The following is a 10,716-nucleotide window of genomic DNA, read 5'->3' on the forward strand; positions in this document are numbered from 1 at the left end:
CTTATCTTTACAATTTCGTAATTAAGTTTACTCTTCAAATTGAGATAATTTTAAAAGAAACTCTTAAAACTCATTATAATTATGACAATTCAATCTTAATTTTTTTTTTATCAATTGAGTCTTAAACCTTTTGTAATTATATTAATTTAGTGTATTTGGTAGGCCGGTGCTAGAATAGGCAATTTTTAATATTATTTTATAATTTTCTGAATTTTTAATTTTTTAATTTTTTTAGTATTTTTCTTTTCTTTTCTTTTCTTTTCTTTTGTTAAGGGCGAGCGGGAGGCCGCCGGAAGTGCCGATGGCCTCCTGCCTACCCTAATCCAAAAAAAAAAAGGAAAAGAGAAAAAAGATAGGGAAAATGATTAAAAATTCTTAAAGTATTAAAATATTATTAAAAATCATCTACATCAGGGCCTGCAGATCAAATGAACCGAATTGACACAATTATAAAAACTTTAGGACTATATGGGTAAAAAAAAATTATGATTGAATTGACATAATTGTAATAGATTTATGGCTTCTTTAGTAATTTTTTCAATCAAATTTATTTCCAAGGACGAGGTACTTCCACTTTAATTCCTTTTAACGGGGTACTTTATTTCAAAGGCCATTAATTTCTAGAAAAAATATGATTTAATCCTCAATGGGTATCTGGATACGAGGCATTATAGAAGATAGGGGATAAGCGGAAGCAAGAAGAAGAGTTACTGATGAAGATTGCATTCGGACGGGAAAAATAAAGCATCATGGTTATTGAAAGGCCAGTTGTTAGCTTGTAATTGGAGGGGTTTGCCTTGGATTTTGCAGGCAAGGTGCAGAACAACTTTCAACTCGGTCCAGTGGAATCTTATGGGTAATAGAGTCAATCATGTTGCCATTCTGAAGGAAAAGGATCGAATTTGTCGATGCGTAACGGAAAAGATGCACAACATGTGTTCTGTATAAGTCAGTGAAGCCTTACATATGGCAAAGGTGCTGGGACGCAGGGGCTGTTTGTCGTTCAATCAAATTTAGATGTTGTAATAACACAAACGGTTCATGAATGTAAGTGTTGTGTGCAGTGTCATCTCTGAATTTTTAATCTGTGCAATAGCGTCCTAGACTTTTGATTTGTTCATTATGGTCTCCAAACTATTGATAAATGTACAATATAGTCCATATATTATATGAAAATGTTTAAAACCATAAAAAAACACATCAAATACTGAACCAAAATTCAGGGACCATTTATATCAATTCCACTATTGGGATTAATGCAAGGCCTCCATTAATTTTTGAAGACACCGACCAATACTCTTTCGTTGAAGAGGCACATTTTACGAACTCTATAAGCAAGGACCGCAAGCAACTTAGAGAGAGAACGTTATTTAGTTGGATAGTTCATAGTCGGCACACTCCATGCACCCCAGAGAAACTAGATGCTTGCCTTAATTACCTCTCAAAAGCATCACCTCCACTCCAGCATTAGATGCATTTGTAGCTAATTCTCCTAGATATGTTTAGTCCACGTCACTTCTATCATTGGGTTTGGTTGCGTTTTATATACGTATTATCTCCCTCCACCTATAACTTAAGTTTAGAGTTGGACTTTCTAACAGAAACCGACGTGATAAAGCATTCTCACTATGGATTCTCTAAGAGAGTAAAATTTCCGATTGGCTCGTAAGGGGGCTTAATACATGAAGATAGTTAAAGTTGGCTCGATGCAATTTTGGTTGTTCTATAGCTGTGTTTAGCAGTAGTTGTGCCATGAGGTGTTTTATCTTGTATATTTGGTAACTCATGAATGCTTCCATGTTGCAGCATCTTCAAGCTGGATGGGACAACTTCCGCAAAGTTGCTATAGGATACTGCAGCATAGGTGTTGCTAAATACCTTAGAAAAGATGCAAACCACCATTTCATGGCTAAAACCATTGTAAAAATTGCATCAAACAGCCCACTCGTAAGGCAATTAAATCATCAACGCATTATTGTGTCCCTTTAAAATATTTCACCTCCATCGCCAATGAAATAAAAAAGAACATCCTCACGTTCCTAGAGTCGCTCTCTATCCAATATAAGCCCAGTCTTGACTAAGACACGGTCTCCTGCAGATCCCATTTCATATGCATTAAAGCCCTAATTAACATTTCCTTATACTGCAGTCAAATAATACAACACAACGCGAGATCAACTATTGATTAAACAACCTCTAGCATATATGGGTGTCTTTCCCAGGGCTAATGCAGTAGAAAATGCCAAATACACATAGTCTCCCAGTGAATTTCTTATTTTATTAGGCCAATTAGCGAATCTTCAAATTAACGATAGCATATGCCCCTATATGATCGCAGAAAAAATTGTCGTTAGCTCCTTAAAATCAACATAAAATAACCCGTTTGCTGATTCCCAAGATAAACTTGCAGAGAAGCAATTGTTGTGCCCTTCAATATCTTCTAATTAACTCCTTACATAATGCTAATTAGTCAACAAAAATCTTAAAACTCCATAGTCCACTCGCTTGTAAGACCAACATTTTGTGGTATGCAGTGTATGTCTGCCAGAGTTTTGTTGACTTCATGGTTCTACCTCCCAATCAGAAAAATCACCGCATGTAAGAAAAGAACTAGATGAACCTTGTATTCGAATTACAAGACTTCCTTTTCGGGTCGAAGATTACAAGACTTCATGAGGCCCAAAAGTTGCAATTATCTATAGTACATGCCAACCCTGCACACTGAAGCACGAACCTTCATACTCGGGGGCACTCAACTTCGCGAAGCCCAAGATTTCCTTCACTAATCTAACTAACAGATTAGTCTAGGCTTTTTCCTTTCCTTCTCTTAGATAAATTTACGCCCACAATACCAAAACAATAAAAATTCTGATGACCACCTCTTGGACATGCCCGTGATTTCGTGGAAGTATTTAATTGGGATAGAATGATACAACACTATGGGGACAGACATGTAACCATAATAACATAGTCAAATATGAGAAGAGAAAATGAGGATTCTTACAGCCACTTAAAGAAAATATTTGGGACGTCTGATTTTCAAAATGGAGCCAGAAAAGGAAGCTCCATCGAATGAAAGAGCAGCTGAAGCATCATCAGGAGTGAGAAAACTAAAACTAGTAGGTGCAAAATTAAGATTATTATCATGATTTACTGTATCGATTTATAGCAAACCAAATTTTGTTTGGCCGCACAAGATCCCATATTATGCAATGGTGTTTCAAACATTCCAAAGGGCAATCATTCAGTAACAGGTTAAGCAGCACAGATCCTCCATGATATAAAATGCCAAGTCATTTTTTAGTTTGGAATCTTACAGTACAGCTGATGCATGGTTCGATTCCCTGTAATATGATTAACACCGGAAGACCACAAATAATTATTGAGACACACCCTAATGGCTTTCTCGGAGGCTTAAGCTGGTATGTTTTCTACATAAAGTCTCCTCTTAAGCCGTGTGGACTCCGTCAGTTGGATAGAGTCAATAGAGGCAGCGTCTTTGTAGGAGGAATATTTGGAGAAGCACCAGGCAGAGGTTTCATCGTACTTAAAGCAACAGAAACAGCACTGGCCAACTCATGTGCACTTGATGACATGATTTGATTTGTAAATTGGAAAATAAGCAAAACAGATGCAGTAAAACCATCTTTTACACTCCTTGGAGGAATATCCCATCCAGCATTTTTCCTTTCTGGAGATCGTTTAGCAGGGGAAGGAGCCTTAACAGCTTTCTCAGTTTTCCTCTTTCTTGGCGAGTAACCACCGGGCCCACTAGTGGGCTATCCATGTCCATGGGAGTGATTGCTTGAACCATTACTAGGAAATTTGGTCCTGTCGACGTCAACGTGGTGTCTTTCAGATCTATCTCCATATTTCCGACCATTGTACACTAGACGTCTGTGCCCCCTCGGCGAGAGTGAAATCGATCTTCTATCCCTTCCACGTTCTCTACCCCTTGATCTTTTCCTTTTGATGTTTACTTCATCATCACGGGACTTTGTTAGTTCTTTCCGTTCCTTTCTATCCAAAATTTCTGAATCACGCACTCTTCTCGGATCAAGTTTCTTTGACATGTTCCTACCTTTGATAACCCTCTCATCTATATCCCCGTGTGTGCTTTCTTTTACTTCCTCTCTCAAGTTTGGCTCCCCTTTACCTCTAAGGATCAAATTTCTGAATCACACACTCTGGTGTAACTATCTTCACTTAGGTGATGGGAATTTGGCTCCTCTGTACCTCTAAACCTTGACCTTCCAAGATCCACTGCAATTTGTTTTTCATTACGTAGGGAAAAACGTTCCGTACCCTCAAAAGTTTTTTCAGATTCATGCCGAACTGGCACATTCTCAAGAATCTCCCTCTTTGAATTTTTATCCTCTTATGCAGCTTTGTGTTTCATAGTTTGAGACGATCCTTTGCTTATCCTCTTCTCCACTTCCTAGGCGTCATTATGTTTCATTGCACTTGAGGTGCCACTAAAAGAAGCAACATGAACAAAATAGAGAAGATCGACATCTGAAAATCATAAAATTCATTCATATCAATTATAAGTAGAAGAAGCAGCAAGCTTCTATATACATCGTATCCCAATGCTCATCACATGTGCCCCTCACCAACGTCGCATGAACGACAACGATGATCTACTTAGAAGGCAGAAAATCTGCCTGTCCTACAACAATTGAGAATCCGTGAACACATAACTTCCGTGATAATCAAACGAACAAAGACGCTGCAAAAATCCAAATAAAGCTTCATAAAAGATTACGACCACCGGTAATCTGAAACAGCACTTCACCAATTTCCCTCAAGTTGTCCAATTATTCAACTTCAATCACCAAAAGAGAATGACAAAAAAGGGGGTGAGCCACTCCGCTCCAAGCTGAAAGCGATAGCAAATCGCGAACTTGCCCACGCTCATCCAAATGGGCCTCAAAAAGCGATCGAAAAGCAAAGTCAGTCCTTCCAATCCAAGCTGACGAAGCCACTCCAATATATATAACCACTGCTCACCCCAAGCACATATTGGCCCGTTCATGACGCATCATGATCAAAAGGCCCTAAAAATTACCTATTTATCAGTGTACTATCATGATCATATATTAGCTCGATTTTTTTGACAGCTTGAAGGAGAAGCTGCCTATTTCTTTGGGCAAAGGGTGCTCCCTCACAGCCCTATGGACTAAGATAAGCCTTAACCACAATCCAGTAAAGGTTTGTCGAAGTTGAGAGCTAAAGATTCAAGAATCGACAAAAACACATCACTGTATCATACAGGAAAGAAGTAATTTTGCCAACATCAAGAGAGGCTCTAACCAAAAAAGTCACTTATCAAATTGAAGTTCGATTTTGATAAATAAAAAAAAAAATTGAAGTTCGATCCAAAAAGAAACTCTAAAATTGAAATATAACAAACACATAGAAACATAAATTGCATGACAGTCTAAATTCTGAAATATTCATCATTCCTGTCCCTCCACTTCTGTGTCACCCCATCTACGCATCAGCTTGCCAATCAGGAGCAGCCCGTATTGCCTTGTCGAAGCTCTGTTCTTGGAAATCCTCAATCTCAGGACCTACATCAAAGCCTGATAACAAGACAATTATGGACATAACGCAATCGCCCACAGACCAATAGACAAGTCCTCTGTACCTGGCCTGATGGTCCATTGTCCAGCTAGCACGTTACTGGGAATGAACACAATGTCAATGGGTACATTGTACGATCCATCGGAGAACACTCCCATGGAAATATGCCTACCCTGAAAAAGTGCAATTAAAAAGAACATGAGTATTGCAAAAATAAAAATAAAAATGGATGAGCTAACAAGTTGAACGAAATCGAGTAAAAAGGAAAAGGCAAGAGCCAACTTTATGAATTCCACGGGTCCAGTCGCGCATGTGCTGTAAAATAGCCTAGACAAATATACTGATATTTTGTGGACTAACTCTAACACCAAAATCTCCAATAGATCTGAGAAAGTTTACCTTTATCCTGCACCAAACAAAGATTTTTATGACAAGTTCGGAAGACTCACCATAATACCAACAAAATTTATCAACAATCAAGTTGAAGACGTTTTATCTCACCATCTATTGTCAACAACGCATTCACGCACAGGCACGTGTACACCAGCTGCGTCTTGAAACACCGCGTGATTGATATCAATGTATAGGATAGATGGGTGTATCCCCATAAGGCGGGTGAGAGCAATGATATTTTGTACAGGGATATGTGCAAATTCCTGCAAAATCGACCCGATAATACTTGCGTGATTGTCAATCAAAATCTGCAAAAGAAACAAGACACAAAAAGAAAGTAGGTAACTTTACCTTGCAGTTCAAACAACCCTTCAATGAAAATGTACACTTACCTTGCAATTGTTAGCTACATGATCGCATAAACCGTTGGCTAGCCCCATGTGAGCATGAAAATCTTTGCGAATGCAAAATCCTCCAGCAAATGTCATCACCCCGCAAGACCCTCCACCGAGGCAAGACCCCCCTCCGCATCACCTAGACCCTCAGCAACCGGCTTAGGCTCCTCAAGCAACACAAATTCTTGTAACCAATGTCGGAGGTATTGTAAGATTTAGATATGTGTTTTTATTTGTTGTTTTCGTAAGAGTTTAGTAAACTGAACCTATGTTGCGGATTTCTGGTCTTAGCTTCGAGTTGTTTTGTGGTATTTTGGGATTCTTCATTTTATTGTACAACATAGAGCTCAATTGTTCATACTGCGATTGCATAGAGTTCGATTGTTCATACTGTAATCGCCTCCTTTTAATAGACTCTTATCTCGTCGTTATCTAATACACCTGATTATATATCGTCAACGGTAAAGACCATGCAGAGAAGGTTGCATCAAGTCTCTTGCAGGCTATCACTCGTGGTGAGATGTTGGGTTAAAACCAGCATATGATACTACTCCTGTTGGATAAGTCAATTGAATGTGTTAGAGATTTTGGAGTTGAATTAAAGAACTGTGATTTAGTTCAAGGTCTATAGATTCTTGTTCTTGTTCTATGGTGACATGTAGCATTTAACAAATAATGGGATGATAAGATGTGTCACAATCAGATGTGGTGTGTGAACCCAAGAGGCCAAGTCCGTCAAGATGTACATTATGCAGTCCTTGTGGGGAAATTTGTAGGGAAAATTAATAGAGCTAACCATGCGCAAAGATTTTCATGCTCACATGAGGGTAGCCAATGCTTTATGTGAGCATGTAGCCAACAATTGCAAGGTAAGTATACATTTTCATTAAAGGGTTCGGGAGTTGTTCGAACGACAAGGTAAAGTTACCTAACTTCCTTTTTATGTTTTTTTTGCTTTTGCAGATTTTGATTATTGGCAATCCTGCAAGTACTATTGGGTCGATTTTGTGAGAATTTGCACATATCCCTGTACAAAATATCACTGCTCTCACCCGCCTTCAATATAACAAGGCGGTGAACTTGATTTCTGAGAAGTTAATTGTGATTAACTGTGAATTGTGTTCAAAATGTAACCATATGGGGATATACCCATCATATGTCTCAAAGAGATATTGGGGAGTAGGGCATATGCAACTTCCCTTACATGGCCAATTCATGTCTTGTTACATTTTTTTTTGTAAAGGTAAGAGTTGTATTAACTTTAACCAAGGCGAAACTATACAAAAGTGAAACCCAACACCACAAAGGGGAGCCCTACACTTGTGGTGACACTAGTGAATGTCATTACGATTGTAAGGGTGTCATGGGTCCAAAAAGAGAACTAGGGTCCCCTAGAAATGGAAAGAAAACTCCAAAAATAACCCGGCCAAAACGAAATAATAGAAATAGAGTTGGGATGACCCTTAGATCAACAAAAAAATAGTCGGATCAATACCCCGGCTAGCTTGCATCCTCCTATTACGAGAGGTGCCTTTCACATCTTTAAAAGTCAACACCTTATCATTGACTGCCTTTTCAAGATATTTCTTGATGGATGGCAAAAAAAGAGTCTAGTTAAGGAATAATATATGTTTCCTCTCCCTCCAAATGATATGGCACAAAGCGCCAAAGGAGAAGCAGGCAATGCCTTGGTGGAAACTTCGGCCACTTATATGCTGCATAGCCCACTGCAAATTGTCATGCCAACACCTATTGGACCAAGCCGGATTGCATTTTGTTGTCCAAAAAGAAGCCGGGATACCCGTGTGATGGCAGCCGAAGTAAAGATGGTCAATTGAGTGCAGTCCGCATCCACACATGCAACATTTGAAATATGATTATAATTAAGTAATAAAATTTGGGTGCACGATCGATTCAAAGTAATCGGCCACGGGTGGAAAGAGCATCGAGGGGCAAGAGCGTGATCCCAAACTAAGGAATGCCACGAACCAATTGTCCTCTATGCTAAATAGAACTCTAAGCAGAAGCAATGGAGAAGTCACCGGAGGAATGACCAAGCCAAGTAAAGTGATTCGAGCGCCGATGATCAAGGGTTGGGAGTATCTCGGGCCAAGACTCGATGGTGTTAATAACCTGTGATGGGGTGACCCGAGGAGGAAAAAAAATCTGCCACCACGGATTTTTGAGGTATGCGTGACCTATATATGTCCATATCGGTGAAGATCTTATTGAAAGGCCCTCGATGATTCAAGAAATCAAACCAAAAAGACACATTGCGACCACCGCTTGGCCGCCATCCAAAGAAATGCTGAAAATCCAAGCGAAGGTCGAGGATTTTTTTTCCATGCCCAAGAACAGAATGTTGACTTGATAGCTATCCAAAAGTTCTTGTTCTTTATGAAAGTAGAGTGAATCCATTTGCACTATAGGGATTCCTTGTCGGTGAAGAGAATCCAAATGTGCTTTAGCATCGCTGCCCTGTTATAATCATTAAGTCTCCTTATACCAAGACCACCTCCTCCTTAGGGATGCATACATCACTTCACAAAACTTTTACAACCCCAACACCAAGGCCCGGTCCTTTCCAAAGAAAGCGCCTGAGGATTTGCTTAATCTTGGACAAGACAGATTTGAGGAGGATGAAAACATTAGCCCAATAGACATGAATAGTTTGAAGGACGGACCTGATAAGCCGAAGACGACTAGCAAAAGATAATAATCGCTGGGCCCAAGATTGAGCTCTAGCCGTTATCAAGTTTACCAAGGAGTTGCAATCAACTTTGCCCAAGTGTGAGGCAATAACGGGGACACCCAAGTATCGAAATGGTCAAGCACCTTCTTGGAATCCAAAGGCATTGAGGATTATTCCCCTAATCTCCTCTGAACCCCCCAAGAAGAATATTTCATTTTTAGTCAAGTTTGGCCTAAGAGCGGACCGGACCGAAAATCTATCAAGCTCACCCTTCAAAAGGGATACCGCTGCTAAGTTCGCCTCGGCGAAGAGTAGTACATCATCAACAAAGAAGAGATGGGTGAGCTGAGTAGGCTCGCATCTCCAAAAATATTTGAATCCTTGCTACCAATTCTGCATGTTAAGATGCTTGTGAAAATTTCCATGACGAGTGTGAATAGGTAGGGTGACATAGGATCCCCTTGTTGAATACCTCTCCCACTAGAAAAGAAACCATGTAACTCCCCATTAATGGAAACAGACAATTTGGGAGTACGAATGCACATCATAATGAGCTTGACGAAGGTTTTAGGAAACCTAAATGCTTGTAAGACCGGTTCCACAAAATTCCAGTCCACCATATCGTAAGCCTTCTGAAAGTCCACCTTAATAGTACACTTGGGCAAGTACGATTTATGGTGAAAACCCGAGAAGAGTTCATGAGCGAGGAGAATATTATTACAAATACGACGTCCCTTCACAAATGCACTTTGAGGGAGACTAACCAGAGTAGGCGGGACCGAAGCTAGTCTATTAACTATGATCTTAATAATGCATTTATAAATAGTGCTGCAATAAGCAATCGGCCGAAAATCGCTAATGGCGGTCGCATTGGGAACTTTAAGAACCAAGCATAGTATGGTTGTATTAAGTTTACACAACAATTTTCCATTCTCAAAGAAATCTTTGATAGCCGATAGAACGGAGGAGCCAACTATATCCCAAGTGCTTGTGAAGAACTTGACATTAAAACCATCCGGACCCCGAGGTTTTGCTAGGGGCTAGAGAGATGGTATTGCGAATCTCCGAATTAAAAATAGGCCGCGATAGAAAGCGTACCTGGTCATCATCTAGAGTACGCGCAATAACGTAAGACAGCTCCTGTATCAAGGGCCAAGTGGGTAGCATTATTGGGGCTAGCAGATTTTCAAAATGAGAGAGCGTAATTCATTGAACAGCGGGCGGGTCCGTCACAAGAAGATTAGCATCATCGCCCACCGAGATGATTCTATTTCGAAGGTGCCCCTAGTTGACCGAATGGCGATAATATTTAATGTTCAAATTCCTTTCCTTTAGCCATAGGACATGAGATTTACGCTTGTAAAAGGCTTCCTCTTGGAGTCGAAGGTCGGAGAAAGCATAGAGTTGGTTACGCTCCCGATCGGCCGGTAATTAGTTAAAGGGATCCAAAGCCCGAGCATCCTGGATAATCATTAAAGCATATCTAGCATCGGATGTATGAGTCGATATGTCCAAGTAAGACTCTTTATTAAGCTGTTTAAGCTTGCCTTTCAAAAGCTTGAGTTTTCCACAAAGAATAAACATGGGAGTCCTGGACACCTGATTGTCCCACACTTGAGAAACCACTGTCATAAAGGAAGGATGAGAAAT

The 10,716-nt window shown here is 39.8% G+C and overlaps 1 protein-coding gene across 1 annotated transcript; it reads right to left on the bottom strand.

Moving 5' to 3' along the window:
* Positions 1–5,493: 5,493 nt before the first annotated feature.
* Positions 5,494–6,467, bottom strand: LOC115755883. Its single transcript, XM_030695461.1, has 5 exons — positions 6,372–6,467; positions 6,088–6,287; positions 5,986–5,992; positions 5,651–5,759; positions 5,494–5,585 (listed from the first exon to the last, which is right to left on the bottom strand). Exons 1-5 carry the CDS (start codon positions 6,465–6,467, stop codon positions 5,494–5,496), a joined length of 504 nt encoding a protein of 167 aa, XP_030551321.1.
* Positions 6,468–10,716: the final 4,249 nt, after the last annotated feature.

Source organism: Rhodamnia argentea, chromosome 6, assembly GCF_020921035.1.
Source record: "Rhodamnia argentea isolate NSW1041297 chromosome 6, ASM2092103v1, whole genome shotgun sequence".
Classification (NCBI taxonomy): Eukaryota; Viridiplantae; Streptophyta; class Magnoliopsida; order Myrtales; family Myrtaceae; genus Rhodamnia; species Rhodamnia argentea.

Coding starts and splice junctions, on each gene's coding strand:
- LOC115755883 (XM_030695461.1), bottom strand. CDS start 6,467: ATGACATTTGCTGGAGGATTTTGCATTCGCAAAGATTTTCATGCTCAC. Junction 6,288..6,371: donor ATGTAGCTAACAATTGCAAG/GTAAGTGTACAT, acceptor TTTCTTTTGCAG/ATTTTGATTGACAATCACGC. Junction 5,586..5,650: donor ACAATGGACCATCAGGCCAG/GTACAGAGGACT, acceptor TCTTGTTATCAG/GCTTTGATGTAGGTCCTGAG.